The following is a 17744-nucleotide window of genomic DNA, read 5'->3' as shown; positions in this document are numbered from 1 at the left end:
CTTCATCATCTTTGTGGCCCTTTGCTGGACTCTCTCCAGTCTGCCCATCTTTCTTGCACCAGAGAACCCAGAACTGGACCCAGTGCTCCACATGTGGCCTCACCAGGACCCCCAGGACATTCCCTGCCCTGCTGCTTCCCAGCCGGGTGCCCCCAGCATGTCCTGGGGCCTGGGCCTGTTCCTCCCCAGGGGCACCACTCGGTCTTGCCCTTCTTGAACTGCAAGAGAATCCTGCCAGCCCCTTTCTCCAGCTGCCCAGGACCCTCTGCACAGCACTGTGACCCTCTGGTGCTTCAGCCACTCCTCCCAGCTTCGTGTCATCTGCAAACCTGCTGAAGGTGCTCTCTGCCCCCTCAGCCAGCTCCTTCATGAGGCAGTTGAGCAGGACTGGACCCAGCATGGACCCTCTGGGTACTCTGCTCATTACTGGCCTCCAACCTGGCTTTGTTCCACTGATCACCCCCCCGCCCCATCTGTCCATGAAGCCCACGCTTCCTGAAGTCCAAGAAGACAATACTCACTGCTTTCTCCTCATCTACTGGGCTGGACATTTCATCATTGAACATTATCAAGTTGGCCAAGCATGACTGCACTTCAGTGCATCTACGCTGACTGCTCCTGATGATTTTGTTCTTTATGTACCTGGGATTCTATGATTCTATGAACAGTTATAGTTATGGATTTTTTTTCCTCATTCATATATTTGTATGATGGCTACAGTTTGCATTGCTACAGTTCCTTCATTTACACTTTTCTTTTTTCCCTTCATGATAGTTGGAGGAGTACCTAAAGACAACCTGCCCAGTGTAAGGATGCTGAAGTATAAGGCCTGCCTGCTCTTCCCAGGCATGGGAACAGCATTTGGCTGCAGTTTCACTTCAAGGCACAAGGAGAGGTTGGGTTCACTACCTTGGGACAACATGTAAGAGCCATTCCAGCCCCATGGTCCCATTACAGCAGAACTGGCTCCACCACAGTTACTATTCACACTGTACTTAATTTCTTAATTTACATTTGCTCATCTCCAAGTTGGAAGATCTGCACTTCCACAAATCAGCATTTGTCCTTTAGAAGGACATTGGGCTGGTTTTAACCGTGCTGTTTTTAATGAAGTTCACACACTGAAATTCATTAAAAGAATATTAAAATAATTTTTTATAAATTTATTTTAGTACAGAAAGGCTCAGATTAATGTGTTTGAGAAAAAGAAATGCTCTGTCTCAGAACTTAATATCTGATAGACTTAAGTACAAGTTTTGCTTAAATATGAGCAAAAAGCTTTTCCCAAATATAAAGTGCACCTTTTATAACAGCATCAAAACAAACCCAAGCAACCATAACAAAATTACATTAGTCTGAACAATACTTGATTTCATGTGGATAATGGAGACAAATGCCTTCACTCTACGATGTTATTTCTTGAAGCATAATACATTTTTTAAAAGCTTTTCAAAAGGTCAAGACACCTCCTAATAGCTACCTGGTACACTGCAGATCTGAAATACTGTTAGAGATATGAACAGCAGAGGCTGTGCTGCATCACCATTAAACACATGAGCACAGGTTCATAAGCAGCAGAGCGCAGAACAGCTTCTGATTATTTCAAACCAAATCTGTAAAATAGGTGAACACTCATTCTCCTTACACCTCCTGTATAATTGCTGTCAGTTTCCATGATACAAAAAGACAAAGGAAACAATCAGATATGAAAAGTTACACAGTTTTCTTACACAGTGGCTTCCCACTGCGTTAGTTTCAAAAACTTGGCTGTTAAAATTGAATGCTGAACTTGTATTTTCTCATTTCAGATATAAAAATCCAAAGCTTGTTCCAATTTCTGAGCATTACAGAACCTTTGCTTTGTATTTTTAATGTTGAGGGTAGGCTTTTCAAGCTTTTAGGTTTTATTTAATGAAAGCAGCCTTCAAACAGAACATCTTAGACCTGAGTAAAAAACAAGAGGGAAAAAGTCTTCCTAGTTTGCTTTTCCAACAGGACAGTTAGCAACATTCACATTAGTTTGCCCATAAGGAAAATTGTAAGAACTTTTACAGTTCTACAAAGGATGAGAAATATACACAGGAACAGCAATCACAGAGCCAGGAAATACAGGGAAGGGATACAATAACTAAAGGATTCCTGAAGAGCCTGTCTATCTAGTACAGTGAAATACAGAAACAATGTGCACTTGTGGCTCTGCTCTAGCAGAGGTGCACCGTGCAGCATCCTGACAAGACTCACTAACCATGTAAGAACTGTGTGCATGACCACATACCTTGACAAACATTCAAGTAGCTCTGCTTTCCTGCAAACACTCCAATAATGGAAGTTTTGAGCAGTTTTTGCAGTTCAGTGTAGCAGTAAAAATGTAATATTGAATGTATCAAAAATACACTATAAAAAACAATAAAATGCTGCATGTCAGGGCAATGCATTGTTACTTCAATAAAAGCTGCATGGTCACTTTTACAGCAAGAGGCCTGCATCTTCATCAGCTTTTTCAATACCAGGAAAGTAATCTTTGGTTATTAAAAAGATTCTTCTCCCACCTCCTCTTTTTTATTTTTATTTTTTCAAAATGAAGTTTAAAGAGAGCTAGAAGTTTTTCTACTAGCTCAAGTAACATCACAATTACCTTAAGAAAAGATCAGGACTAGAAGGAGCAGTAACACATTTTCAGCACTTCTTGTAATTATGATGAATTTCTTTTTTTTTTTTTTTTTTAAAAATGAATTTACTCTTGCTGCAACAGTGCCATTACATTCAAAAATAAATGAGAATTGAGTTTGCTCTGCTATAACAGATTACTTGTTAATTTTGTAGAAGTCCATTCTGAATATGCACTTAGTTTAAGTGTCTACATAAAAACAAACTGTATTGTAAAATGCATCGCTGCATTGTTCTACACATTTTTTACAGAGCATCAGATTGCATTTTAGAAGAGTTGCCACTCAGGGCCAACCATCTTCTGAAGAAAATGGTTGAATAGTGCAAAAGGGAGAAGTTTTACTTATTGAAAGAAAGCCTTTGCTTGCAACTCGGTTCTGAAGCTGTCTTGAATTCATCCCCACTTTTGTTATTCCAGCTTTGTTTCATTGGAGTTAGATGAGGGGCAATCACATCACCATCCTGTTATTAAAAGTCAGAAAATATTAATGACAATGCATTAATTTTTTCTTTCTATCCTAAACCAGGGGAAAGAGGCTCACTATCAGGCATAGGAGAAAAATTAAATACAAGGTCCTAGAAGCACTGGAAATTAATGAGTATAGAAGACCATGCATTACAGAGATGGAAACTGCTGTAGTTAGTGGTAGGAACTGAGAGGGAAAAAAAAATCCACCATATATCTGAGAAGCCGGCTTGTATTTTGGGCATTGGTATATAAATTGGAAATATTGTTATAAGCTTTTGCTCTGAATCCCTCCCAGTTTGTCATTTGAAACTGTTGCAGTCTACCAGGTGTAGGTGCTTGGAGGTGCCCTTCACCTTCTTAAGGTATATAACAGTACAGTAACTGGTACGGTCTAGGCTGTGGTGCTCATACTTGTCAGACTGCCTATTTAGTGGTCAGGCATTGCAAACATTGGAACGAACAAGCAGAAATAGACTGGTGGGACTATCTTGGCATGTTATATATGTCCTGCAGCATGTAAGATGGATAACTCTGAACCAGAAAAATACAGTTGCAGGATACAACCATACTCCATGAGCTACAAGAAAAATAAGCCTTTTACTTAATCTATTTGCAAAAAGCCCTTCAGAAATTAACTGCTCTCATAAGACAGACTTGACTGAGAAAAACTTACTTGATACAACCATAACTGCTTGTTTACACTGATGTAGAATACTGGAAGTATCAGAACATCGTAGTTTTATTAGACAAAGGCCACCACCTTCCTGCAAGGGGGATGTGATGGGGATGCTGCATCACACATCACCAGTTTACAGCCACAGTTGTTACAGGTTTCCCCATAACTTTTGGCAGGAGGAATGCAAAACAAAGCCTATGAACTCAGGTTCTGCTTTAGGCTTTCATTTGAATTGCCATGGCAGCTCTTGCACTGTACCCAGTGCAAAACTTCAGATGAGCTGTAACATCCAGCCCTTCCTGTCCCTCAGATGGAAACTTGTGTGTCTGAGAATTGACAGAAAAAGGAAACACAGAACAGTTAAGGCTTTCCAAGCACTCAGACTACAGAGAGTAGAGGTTTGCAAACTAGTTTCCCAGGGATTTTGCACTCTGACTCAGATCCAATGGACTGATCACGTATATCCTATGGGAGAGGTAAATTTAACAACTGGTGAACAGGAAAGGGAGAGAGCCAAAGCAATCAGAAGAACTGATAAGACCACTCTAGATCTTTTGATCTCTCAGTGGCATTTTAAGCATTTGTATGAGGAAACCTGCATCAATACACTAGTGAGTTGCTGCACGGATGTTAGCTTTTGTTATAAAAATATGACTTTTCAAATCACCTAAGTTAAACGAATGAAAATCCATCACTATTCCAGTGAAACCAGAGCATGCCCAGATGCAAGCCACAACAAAACCACAAGCTAGGTTAGTGGGAAGCAGCAACGCCACAATTACAAGGCCAAAATCCCTAGATTTTTAATGAAAGAGCAAGCTTACAAAGGTAAAAAGCTCTAGAACAAGAAAATAACATGCAAATTTGTTACCTGTGGTTTGGTGAAATCCCTCTTTATACACCACTGAACGAAATACTGTTTTGCAGCTGAAATGATATTTGGATCCAGATTTTTGCAATAAACCCGAATAACCTGTTCTGCAAATATCCTGGGTAAAAGCCTTGAAACCTTTGGAATAAAGAACAAATAAGCTTCATTCTTTCTTTAAATTTAGAGTCCAGGGAACTTCAATTTCTTCATCTAAATACAAATTCAAAGCAATAAGAACATCTCACTATAATTCATGAGCTTTATCGAAATGAATTATATTTCTGTAAGAACAAAAGAGTTAAACACTTCGTATGTAATGGATGTTGGTACTCCAGATGACTGTAGTCATCTTGTGACACACACCCAACACCTGCAAAGACATAGATTCCACCACCTTTCCACAACTACTGCAAGAACTACCACGAAGGACAGTGATTGCTTCCACTGCAAGCTGTAAAGAAGATCACCTTCAGAAGGCCATTTGAGGAAGGTAAAAGACTACCTGTTCTTTACTGATCTTGACAGCCTTGGAAGGATCAGCCTTGCAATAGAAGAGAACATTATCAATGGGATTCTGATCTTTCATTCCATAATCCATATTGATAACCTTGCATGCAAAACAAAATGACATTTGTTAATGCTTGTCATTGGTTTTCTTACAATAAATACAAGTAAATACATACTATAGTTCTGTAAATGGCAGTAATAAAAAAAAGGACAGTAATTAACAAATGATTACCTCATAAAACAATCTGGCATTTGCATTTTTAAATCTTTTATTCCATCACCTCTCAAGTGTGCAGCTGCCAGGTGGACCTTCGCATTTGTACCCACCAGCATTCTGAAACACTGCAGTTTCAAATAGCAAAACCATGCTGCTCCCTCACCACACTGTGCCTTCCTGAGCCACACAATCTGCTCAGACAGCAACAGAGCTTACAGTTTTAAACATGAGGGTTAGCCAACATTATTTACATCTGCTTGGGACACTATAATTTGTGTGGTCAGCAGAGAGAAGAGCCCACTTCCCCATGATGTCAGTTTGTGGGACAATGAAAGTAGTCAGCTACGTTAAAGCTACGTAAGCTGCTGTCATTTTCCCCAACCTGAAATGAATCTTCAGTGCAAGACAGCTTTAGAAGTGATTTGTGATGTGCTTTGCAAAAAGCCATTCACTAGCTCCTCTGAGAATTAACCAAGAAGAGGGTTTAAGCTATTTGACAGTAGCAGACTGCTCAAACATTGCCCTGTCACAGGCTCCCTCCTTACACTCCTGGTGGCTGGGGACTGCGCTGCGTGCACCTGGGAGTGACTGCCAGGCCCCAGGCATAAGATGTCTGCAGGAGTCACCCTGCCTGTCTTCCTCCCACTGGAGCCCATGGTTCACTCGCCTTCATAAATAATAGCCAGTTGCTGGACGGCTGACTTTAACACCCGTATGTGATCAAGTAGTTTCTACTCTAAGCTCACTCCAAAAGAAGAGATAGTTACATCAACTACAAAGTCTTCAGCCTTTAGATCCACGTTTGGAGGATTCTTTTCTGGCTTGGAATTAGCGATGTCATCTGCCAGACCATCATATTCATCCTGGAAAAAAATACAACAGCTCAGACTGTATTTTTGCATTATCAGGTCAAGACCTAGGCAACAAAGCACACAACAGAACATGACATGAACCCAAAGCTTTAATTTCTTCATGCTTGACAAACTCTTCCTACAGTAATCTGGTTGTCAGAAGCCTTCTATACCTTAGAAAGCCATAAGTCTACTACTATTTTTTTTAATTTTTTTTAAGAAACAAACAAAAAAATCAGCTTATAAAACTACAAAGATCCAAAGAGTTTTATACCTGGCAACAGGAAGAAAGGACAGAGTCCATTCAGGATATTGAAGTTCTCATGAAAATTGAAAGTAAGTACCTTCAAGCAAATCTTTTACTAACACAAATGTGTTTTAGACAAGCTTTGGAGTGGATTGCAACCCACCTCAAAAGCAGAAAGTAGAAATCCACAAGAGTTTTATCTGGTTTTGGGCCTTGAAGACTACTCCCTGCTGATAGTTAGGTTAAAGCTAAGTATAGGAGTATGGTGTGGTAGAGAATAGTTGTTCATGGAAATGTGTAAGCTCTCTTTAAAAGGCTGTGGCTAGGCAGGAGAGAGAAGTTTGCCTGTTTACCTTTGCCCAGGGCTGCTACATTCTGGGTGAGATGCAAGATTTGATGAAGGAAGGTTTCCTGGGAGCACCTGAGACTGAAAGGAGAAAAGCTGAGTGCAGCACAGGGCAGCCAGGGGGCAGGTCCAAAAGGGAAGGAATTCAACAAGCAGGTTTGTCCATTGCAAAGACAGGGAGAAGAGCAGTGAATTGCACTACATCGACAGGCTGAAGCACGTGTGTGGCTTGCTGTGACTCAAGCCAAGGAAAGGTTTAGAACGAGAGCAAGCCTAGAGGAAAGAATCACCAGGAGGTAACTGATGGGAAGCAGCTGGCAGGAGACAGACTCTTTATAAGCTTTTTTATTTCTATTCTGCATCATTTATAGATTTTTATTTTTTTTTTACATTGCCTATTCCAGTTCATACTAACTGGAAACTGAGCACTCTAGCTACTTGAGATTTTTCCCTTGCTGTGGCCAGCTTGGGGGTCATGAAACACAAGAGTGTGGTCTCTTAAGCAGCAGAACAGACAGCTCCATCTTGTCTGATCACTGCCCATCTTCAGTGCATCAGGGGAAGCAGAGCCTCTGACACACCTGCAAGCGAAAGTCCTCCCCTGCCAAGCCCCCAGCTGATCATCAGAAACTGCAAAATGCTGGCTGGAGGTAACTATAAGACCACCAGCGATACAGTCTCCCTTCAAAACAACACACACAAGATTCAATGTGTCAGGCTGGATTTTCCAAGCAAAAGTTTTTCTTTCCACTAACCAAGCTTCTACAAGGTGCTGTTTGAAGGTAGAACTCATGCAATTTATACTCCTGCCCATCTCCTTTTTGTTAGGCTATCCTAGACGCCAGAAATTTTACAATCAATATGCAACCACTTTGCATTGTGCTGATGTGTGTCTTAGGATGTTTTCCTTCCTCTTCAGTATTTACTCTTATTTCTTCCCCCGTATATACAGAATCTCTTAACACTACGTTTCTTAGACAAAGAACAGAAGCCAAGCCTCTCCTCAACTGATAAGATGAACAGAGCAATAAGGTATCTCCTAGTCTCGCTGTAGCCTTGTTCTTTAGAAAAGCTGAATTATTTTTATTAAAGCTTTCCAGACATCGTCAGGCATTTCAGGAAATTTGGCATGGAAAATTTTGAGCACCAGGGCTGAAGTTTACAGGTATTTAACTTGTCAACACAGTATACCACTTTACGAGACCAGGTGAGCCATCAGAAGCAACATTATCTCTAATATAACATGATTTTGGAATAAGACAACAGTAGATAATCCAATGTCTGATGAGTGCTTGGAAAAGCAAACACTAGAAAAAAATATGAATGCCCACGTTAAGTACAAAATCTAACACCAAGAAATTGAGAAAATATTATTCACATTGTTCTCAAAGTAAAGCAAACAAATTATGATTAAAAACAAAAATATCATCTAATGTTTCTTATTATTTTGAAAATTTCATGAACACAAGAGGATAGTAATAACTTTCTCAAATCACTGGACCGTAATAGCATTTTATGCAACAGGGTTTTTCTGAAAATATTCCTGCAATAATCAACTTCTCAGTTTATCTCTCTTGCTATTCTTCTGTCTGTAGATAAAAACTCTTCCCAGTTTTCCGTAATGTCTTCCACATCTCAGCAACATGAAAACAGTGTGGTGGAGATAGAACTTTTGACACTATTTTTTTTAATAACAAGTTTCAAAAAATAGGAAAGGGAAAAAAGAAAGTCAGCAACTTAGAGAATGGTTTTAGAAAGACAGAACTCAGAATCTTCCAGAAATGGATATTACCTTTGGAATTTCATTCACTTTTTCAGGTTGAGTCTCTCCTAGAAACTTGTATAATTCACGCCGTTCTATTTTACGCAAAATTTCTCGTGCCTCGTTCAGTTCTGGACGACTTGAGTGCAGAATTTCCAAGTAGATATTATCTGCCAAAGTTGTATTATTTCAGTTAACTATGTCAAAATCCAGTGTCACAGCAAAATGCACGTACAAGGACAGTGGCTTAACCAATAAGAAAAACTGCTGATTCAGGAAAAATCTCACTTTCAGTGAATGTCTGAACATATCACGTCTGACAACTGAGAATTCGCTTACAATACAATTTTGGATATCATTGGATTCATAGTAAGTTTTGACTAAAATCCTAGTTCAATTCTCACCCTTGCAACAAACAATTATTTCACTGGAGGTTGCTTCCTCTTTTTGTTTATCCAGCCTTGGTCAGCAGCACTAACTGGCTCAGGGGGGAAGGTGCTTCATCTTATTAAAGAAGAAAGCACTTCTGTTACATCTTCGGAACTTCTCAGACTTTGGACAGTGGTACTGGAAGTCCCCCCTTCCTGTCTCCACGTGACAGCGAAGTACGCGGTGTCATTTCCACAATCCATATGAGTGGCAAGAGGCAGGTTTTCAGGTTTGCTTGGATGTGCCGTCAGAGCAGAAGGGTTAATTTTGCTGTCCTGAAACCACTGGTGTCAGGATGCTGCTCACCGGTCACACAACCAACACAGCTGCACTCCGTGCACCTGTTTGCATTCCCCAGCCAGGAGTACCTGCACAGCTGTGACATGCTGAAGGTTTAGCTCTGCAACACCCTGCCTGGCACAACAACTGGTTTAAGGAGCTCGCCACACACTGTGTAAGCAAGCTATGAACCACGATTACCAAAACATCTTTACCAAGGGTTATTTTTATGGACAACAAGGTTGATCAAAGTGTTGAACTTCCCCACACGGAACAACAGATTTGGTCTCTTCAGCTTGAGAGAACAGATAATCCATGGAAAGTGAGAAGCCCACAAACACATATTTGTGCAAAGGCAGTAGCAGCAAGGAACTGCTTGCTCTTTCATCCATTACAAAAATTAGGATTTGCTGTCAAATCAGAAACAAATTCAAAAACTAAAGGTGGTTCTTCACCCATCGTGGAAGAAAGTTGGGGAACTTACTGCTGCAGGATCTCACTAGAGGTTTATCATTAGCAAAGATCCAAATGGCAGCTGGACAGTTTCACAGAAGCATTGCTCATCTTGGACTACTGCTATCAAGCCTACTGTCCTCCCAGAATCCCCCAGGATGGAATCACTGGGTGCAGGGTGCAAGTGTCTTGGTGTAAGATGAGGAGAACGTACCCATCCTTCTTGATCCACCGTTACATCTGATATTGACATACTCCTCTCATCCTTCTCCTTGTTGCCAAGCTCTCCTTCTGGAACAGGATAACCTTGGCACTAATGTTCACCTCCTTGCTGTTGCAGACAATAATAGACAGAGGACAAACCTGGTCTCCATGCCCTGAGCTGTGTTCCTCACCAGATACTGCTGCAGGTCAGCGGGCCCTGGTGCTAACTTCCCAGAATGGCTGATCTTACAGACCAGAGGGCCCCCAGGGAACAGTTCTGCCTAAGCAGAACTTAAGTCTTAGCTCTTGACTTTCTGCCTGGCTTTCCACATCCCAACACTGCAATTCATGCTCTCTCATAGTAACTGCCACTCAAAGGCAGCCACTTGTTTTCCCCAGCATAGAAGAGGCATGGTGTTGGAGAGGTCAGGTAGCTTCTCATCCCAGCATTCTGCACAGCCCCTTCACCTGCTCAACATGGCATATCAATGGTCAGGCTGGATGTGGCTGGGGTGGACGAAGGGTTATATTGGGTTTATGCGGCAAGGTTTTGGCAGCAGAGGTAGCCTCTGTGAGAAGAATCCAGAAGCTGCTCCATGTTAGATAAGGCTCAGTTTCAGCTGGCTCCAACGGGACTCACCGCTGCCCAGACTTGAGCCAATAAGCGATGTTGTTTGCGCCTTTGTGAGAGCAGATTTAAGAAAGCAGAAAAAAAAAAAACCTGCTGCATAACAGCAGCTGGGAGAGTGAGGAGTGAGAAACAGCCTTGCAGGCACCAAGGTCAGTGCAGCAGGAGGGCAGGAGGTGCTCCAGGCACACAGCAGCAGTTCCCCTGCAGCCTGTGGAGAGGCCCCTGGTGGAGCAGGCTGTCCCCCTGCAGCCCATGGGTCCCACATGGAGCAGATCTCCACGCTGCAGCCTGTGGAGGAGCCCCCAGTGGAGCAGGTGGACCTGCCCTGAAGGAGGCCGTGGCCTGTGAAGAACCCCTGCCAGAGCAGACTCTAGGCCACAGATGCAGCCTGTGGAAAGGAGCCCACGCAGGAGCAGGAGGCCTAGGGGATGTTGCTGCCTGTAGGGGACCCAGATTGGAGCAGTGTGCTCCTGATGGATGGACCCTGTGGTATGGAGCCCTCTTCTTGAAGAGCTGCTGTATGCGGGAAGCCCAGGCAGGATCAGTTCAGAAGGACTGTATCCCACGGGAGGGACCCTACATAGGAGCAGGGCAAGGGAGTAACTCTGCAGGAGCAGCAGAGGCAAAGCGCTATAGCCTGACCCCCAACTTCCCCGTTCTCCTGTGCTGTTCAGGGTGAGGAGGTGAAAGAGGACGGATGGGGGGAAGGTGGTTTTAGTTTGTTTTCTTTGTCTCTCATTTCTCTAGCTTGTTTAATAATAGGTAATAAATTTCTCTAATCTCCCTACATCGAGTCTGTTTTGCCCATGATAATTGTTGAGTGATCTCCCTGTCCTTATCTCAACCCCTGAGTCCTTTTCGTTCTATTTTCTTCCCCTTTCCTTTTGAGGAGGGGGAGTGAGAGAGTGGTTGTGGTGGAGCTTGGCTGCCCAGCTGGGTAAAACCACCACTAGGGTCATCAACACAAGACTCTTAGCATGACAAAGATTATGGCACACAGGAACATCTGCAACTGTGCCCCTGGCCTCTGTCACCTTGTCCGTGGAGCAAAAACAGAAATTCCTGAGCCTCTCTGCTGACCAGCGAAGGCTTGATGATGGAAACTCAAGAAAGTAGCTCTGGGAATCCTTGTGAGCTGTAGCTCCCAGATGGAGCAAGATCTGACAGTCCTTGGGAGCACCTTTCTGCAGGGTCTGTAGCATCCTCTGCCCTGCAGTCACCCCAGCAAAACACCCAGTGCAGCAGGGTTCACGGTGTCCACTCTGGCCTCCGTTCCAAATGCTACACAAAACCCGTAGGGGGATGCCATGGCACTGAACACCAACCAGAGGAACGCTGGCATGCCTTTTGGTGAAGACCAGGAGGGGCAGACAAATCCCATACACAGCACTGGTGGGAAGATGGTGAACTACATGATAGAGAACATTGAATTTAGTAATTTCTCTAAGTATTTCTTCCTCACAGCACTGACCCAGACATTGGAGAACCAACTGCCAGCAGCCAGACTATTTTTTCAGGAAACCCTCACGAGCCTTAACTCATTTGCATCACTACATAATCACACTGGAACTTCCCCACATCTCTAAGTAGCCTGCTGCTCCTTGTATTTACCCTACGAGAATAATTCTCACAAGCTCTTGACTAAGCAACCAGAAACTTTCGGCTATAAAATAACTTGTTCACGTATTCCATTTTCTTCAGATGCATTTACAATCAGGGTTACAGTGCCTCAAACAAATTAAATCAGATCCCATCAGAGCCCTTTGAAACCTGTCTCAGGGTTAGTTTCCCACAATGAAACAAGTACAGTACTCGTCTACCTGATGGAGTTAGATGTAGCATCACTCTGAACTGACCTACATCCCACTTGTAACAAGTACAACAAACCTAGGGCACAGGCATGACTGCCTGACAGCACTGCTCACAGTAATCTAGATTTGAATGCGTGCAGAATATCAAAAGTTGGTGCACCTCTCTCTCACCACAAACATAAAAGTAAACTAAGCTAGGAGGTTTTGCTCTCTCAGCAAGATGTGAGAGCACAGAGAGTTTCAGGTCTGACCTACCATCTGTGCACAAAAGCAGTACTTGAAGAATCCTCATCATGGGCGAGGACCCACTCTGCCAACGGTTCTACAAACTAGAAAAAATAGTCCTATTCTAACAAACACTCGTGTTCTGTCACTTTAAAAAATTTTTGAGAATGCTTACCAGTTAGCTTAGTGTAGGCTTCCATGTCTTCCATTGCTGTAGAAATCCGGTACAATTTTCCTTTAGAGCCTTCTATTTCAAAAAAACGGTCTGCTTTTTGAAAGGCTTCTGTAATCCTAGTTTGAGGCAAAAGTAAGACTTCAGTATCATCTTTAAACACTTTATTGCTTAAGAGTCAAAACAAAAAAATGCTTTAGCACACTATAAATAGGAAACTAATTAAACTGCATCCCAAACGTGCAGCAGAGCCTGACTGCATTGCAATATGTCCTATTTCCATGCTGACATTGCACATTTCAGCAGAGTCTCTCCATTTACTGAAAACAGATTCAGAACAGACCTTAACTTTATTTCAAGAAATGTGAAAGTCCACTTTGTTCTGCTTCAGACTATGAGCTTGATAATGCTCAGATGGCTGCAGAACCCTGCAAGACAGTGATGGTCAGTCAGCGGCAGTGAGGCCACCTCATAGATGACCACATCCTTTTTACAGACCTATTGCTCCAGAAGTTAATAGAGTGAACACAAAGCTTCATAAAGGTAAAACCCATGTATGTGCAGTATTTTTTCAGTTGGGAAAACCTAATGCTCTAAAGGTCAAGTTTTTCCAAAGCTCTCAGTACCACTTGCTGTCATTTCTAGGTTGTATGCTCACTTGGATAGGCTGCTATAATTACGGTAAGCCAAGAACTACATTTCTTGGCTGTTCTGTTTCACTTCTTACACATACGTCCTACCAAACCTCAGGATTTTTAGCCAGAGTGTAACTGACTGCTCTAGAGAACCACTGCACAATGAGCAGCAGATTGTGAAATGAAACCATTCACAAGTAATTCTTGTATTGTATAACCCTCTACATTGCTTTTTCCAAACTCAGCAGATGCTTACTCAGCAGCCAAGACCATTATTTGGGGATACCAGTATTTCTTTGCTTTTGAAGAAAAAATAAAAAGAACGTTATCAGGAAACTTCTATAGATATCAAGAGAAGTACAAATGCTGGTAGGCAACCAAACTGATCCTGAACAATTCCCGCTGTGGCATTACACGAAGACAGGTAAGCTTGCTCCTTATTTTAGTCTGCTAGTAATCTTAACGTTAACCAGTCAGTTTGAGACAAGCACTCTCTTTAACATGTAGATAAAGATTCAAATTCTGCTGTCAGCAGTTAAAACAGCAGAACTACAACTTGGTCCAGTGCTTCTTCAGGGCATTATTAATCTGCCTCTAGTCGAATTTCCTGTGGAAGGATAATGCTGTCTGGCCAACCCTACCTCCAATTCCTTTTGTTGTTGTTGTTTTTGCCTTTTTGTTGTTGTTGTTGCTTTTTTATTATTTTTAATTATTTACAGACTTCTTGACACTCTAAGCACTGTGTAAGTATACAGTATAAGGTCTCCTCAGAGCCTTCTCTTCTCTAGGGGCTAAATAACCCCAGCTCTCTCAGCCTGTCTTCCTAGGAGATGTGCTCCAACCCTCTGACCATCCTCGTGCACCTCCTCTGGACCTACTCTAACAGATCCAGATTTTGGTCATACAGCCCAGTGACTTTCATTGTATGTCACAGCTTATGGATTAGTTGAAGATTCCAAATGGATATACAGTTTCAAAAAAAATTAAAAGATGTGCAAGAAAAAAGAATGTATAATACTTGCATTATTTCAATGATGTTGCCAATCTTATGCTGGTATGCTCGTCGATGAAGGCAATTCCGTGTGTGGAACATATCATACAAATTTCCAACTTCCTGAATCAAAAAAAAAAAAATCTTTTACTTTTCACATTGTCTCAATTGCAAAACTAAAACAATTTTGGAATCAAACGAATTGATGCCTTTCATTTGCCGCAGAGCAGAATACTTATTTTTCACAATTTATAAATGTTGAAATAGACTCAAGTCATGGAAGAGTAGAGACTTGAGAGTGACCCCAGACAACCCAGACAGAGAAGAGCACTTCTAGCTGCTTCAAAAGCCCCACATTCACGTCTTGTTCAGAATAGCAGAGCATGACCATGCCCAATTGGCGATTATCTACTCACCCTCAGAAGGACTTGCCACGTGCCCTTCCAGAGGGTAGCCTCATCCCTCCCGAGACCGGTAAATTCTGCCAGCAGCTCCCAGAGCAGCAACTACTTCATCCTCTTGGGCTGCAGAGCATCCATCTGGCAGCCCCCTTCAATGCAGCACGTGGCTGCACCACCCTGCCCAAGGCTGGCTTTACCGTGCCTTAGCTGTCTGCAACCTGCTGATACACCTCGCACGTATTTTGCTACTGAGTGCTGTCTCAGCTCACGCACACTACTTACCTTGTCACGGGCACAGATATGCTTCTGGTTTTCTACTTCACAGACACGAGTGAATTTAATTAACCGCCTATAATCAAAATTATTCTGGATTCCTAGGTGATGGCAATCCCTAAAAACATTCCACAGAAAATGCTTAACAATGAGCTCATACTTGTAAATATTGCAACATTGTTTTAGTAGGAATTTAATAAAAACAGAAACTGTAAGATTTGTACCTTGCAAAATAATCCCATTTGTCAACATCAATGCCATTTTTTTTGTTAGCTACTATCTCATACAGGAAACTCTTCTCCTTTTGTCGACCACGGTAGGGCCACTAATAACACAGGAACCAAGAAGAAAAATCAGAAACAAGAAATTAAATGGTGCGAGCAATGTCAGAATAATTTTTATAAGACTGTGCCAATACATTTTTTCTTGCCTACGGTAAACATCCAACCCCAAACTAATGAAGAACAAAGACAATAAAAGAGTTTTCAAAAGCTATGCTGGGCATTAGAAATCCAGAACAAGGGTGTAAGCAGATGATTTCCCAGAATATCCGGAAGAACAAAAGTCATGTACACTAAAAGTACTTAATTTTCCATTCTACTAAAAGGAAACTGAGCTCTGAAATGCAAAAAACAACACGTAACAACAGAGGGGAAGAGGTTGGAATTACTTAACCTTCAGGGGAATTAATTAAACCCACACACATCACTGTCTTGCAGTCTTCTGCAATTTCTGCAATCAGCTATACAACTTTATAGAAGTTTTTTTTACTTTTAAAACAATTATTTCGATTTTTTAAAAAATAATTGTTCAAACTGCCAGCTACTTAAACTCCTAGCCCACAAATGAGGAATGATTCAGCCATGAGGCAAACGGGAAATCAACGCCAAAATAATAAAATACAAATTGCACATAAATATTTCCATGAACATTTAATGATTCTCTAGTTAAATAAAGATTGTCATAAACTGGCCTTGAAATTTGGGGGGGGGGGGGATTATCTAAGATATATATAAACAGATACACAGTTTTAATTTTAACTGCGTTGCAGATATATTAAAATTAATGTGAATAAGAATGGAAATGTGTAAACAGTGGGAGGAGAGCACTTCAGGCATAAAAATATTCTGTACTGATCACAAAATGCTCTGTTACAGGGACAATGATCAGGAGCGCAGCTCCCAACAGTAAAATTGAGAAATGCATTGTTTTTGTCAGGACCAGATGGCCTACTGCAAGGTGACATCATCACAACACAGGTACTCATCAACCAAGAGCCTGTGCTCTGCTAAGACCATGACAACCCAAATGACCTCCAGCAGAAAACTGCAACCTAACACCAGGAGGATGTCCAAGTTGGCACATATCACATTTGACATTCCTTTTCCCGTTATTCTGCTGGAAAGTAGGCATAAAGTCCAAATAAGAAAAAATAGACAATGGACAAGAACTTGGTCCAAGATCAATGGTAGCAGCAGGCAGCAAGTTTTGTGTTCAGATGACTGCAGATGGGTAAAATGGACTTGCATGGCTGTCCGTATTGCCTTCCTGTTAGATCTCGGACTGAGTTTTTTTATGCCAAGTTCCCTATGCTTTGTCATCGGAGCACTCCAGTACACATGGTAGCACTACACACTAATACAAGAGAAAATAACTGGTAAGTGCTAACATTTATGGGTGATGCTTGGGACAACATGCAAATTTTTATTAGGCCAAGACTGTCATGACAGATCTCCCACTGGTGGGCTCTTAATTATGGTAGCAACTGAATGGATATCCTTGAAGAGATGACAAGAGCTGTAAAATGAAGAGTGATGACCTGATTCTTTTATAGAGTTACAAAGATGATTAATGACAATCTCTTCTTCCTTGTCTCGAGGCAAGCCATTTCTTCAAGCCTTATCCCTGCCTCTGTATGTGTTACTACAACAAATCCAAACATTCTGCTACTGTCATCAAAGATAATGAGGCTCTGGCACTCACCATATAATTGGGCTGTGCTTTGCATCACTCACTGCCTCATCTCTGCCAGTTCTCAGTTCTGTTATCCATTATTGGATTGTTAACCTAAACTGTGTTTTCTTTGTATGGCCACTTAAAAACATGACCTCATCACCAGCACCTTCAATGCATCCAGTAAATGCATTTCCTCTAATCTGAAGACTTTGAGGCAAGAACTCTACAGGAAGATGTGAGCACATAACATAGCAAAACTACCACCTAAGGAAAAAAAATAAAATAGTGCTCTTCTCTAGAATCCCTCCTGCAAGGATTCTCAGAATTTACTGAGTCTTCACAAAAATGTAGAAAATAAATTGTACGAAAAGCAAAAATTATCTCCTCTCTTAGTAAAATGTAAGACATTTGTTGGAATAACCACACTAGAAATACAGTGACTCACCGATTTCTCAGAAATGTTTTCATCTATAGGCCCTCCTATTTGTTCCTTGATGAAGGTCATATCTTCTTCCAGGACAAGACCATATGACTTCATGACTTCTTCTAGTCTATTGGATGTGATTAAGTGCTCAAACATTTCAACAGAAGCAGTTTCGTGCTGTGAAAAATACCTGAACGTTACACTACAAAGTTCATGCACCTTTCCTGTGGTGACACAGCTTTCTCCT

General features: G+C 41.7%; 1 protein-coding gene across 3 annotated transcripts in view; it reads right to left on the bottom strand.

Annotated features, from left to right (window-relative positions):
* Window positions 1-1129: 1129 nt before the first annotated feature.
* Window positions 1130-17744, bottom strand: part of SAMHD1 (SAM and HD domain containing deoxynucleoside triphosphate triphosphohydrolase 1) — a 31064-nt gene continuing 14449 nt past the window's right edge. For 2 of the 3 annotated variants that reach the window (XM_035548130.2, XM_035548131.2), the window contains exons 7-16: window positions 17519-17674; window positions 15342-15442; window positions 15127-15235; window positions 14475-14566; window positions 12821-12936; window positions 8644-8783; window positions 6175-6270; window positions 5186-5290; window positions 4684-4821; window positions 1153-3129 (exon numbers count right to left, since the gene is read on the bottom strand). In XM_035548130.2, the coding sequence (XP_035404023.1) occupies window positions 3007-3129; window positions 4684-4821; window positions 5186-5290; window positions 6175-6270; window positions 8644-8783; window positions 12821-12936; window positions 14475-14566; window positions 15127-15235; window positions 15342-15442; window positions 17519-17674 (1176 nt within the window). In that variant the 3' untranslated portion in view covers window positions 1153-3006. Of the gene's footprint in view, window positions 3130-4683; window positions 4822-5185; window positions 5291-6174; window positions 6271-8643; window positions 8784-12820; window positions 12937-14474; window positions 14567-15126; window positions 15236-15341; window positions 15443-17518; window positions 17675-17744 lie in introns of all 3 variants that reach the window. The other variant, XM_035548129.2, reaches the window with a different exon arrangement.

This window comes from Cygnus atratus, chromosome 16, assembly GCF_013377495.2.
Source record: "Cygnus atratus isolate AKBS03 ecotype Queensland, Australia chromosome 16, CAtr_DNAZoo_HiC_assembly, whole genome shotgun sequence".
In the NCBI taxonomy this organism is placed as follows: domain Eukaryota; kingdom Metazoa; phylum Chordata; class Aves; order Anseriformes; family Anatidae; genus Cygnus; species Cygnus atratus.
This window is presented reverse-complemented; position numbering and strand designations above follow the sequence as displayed.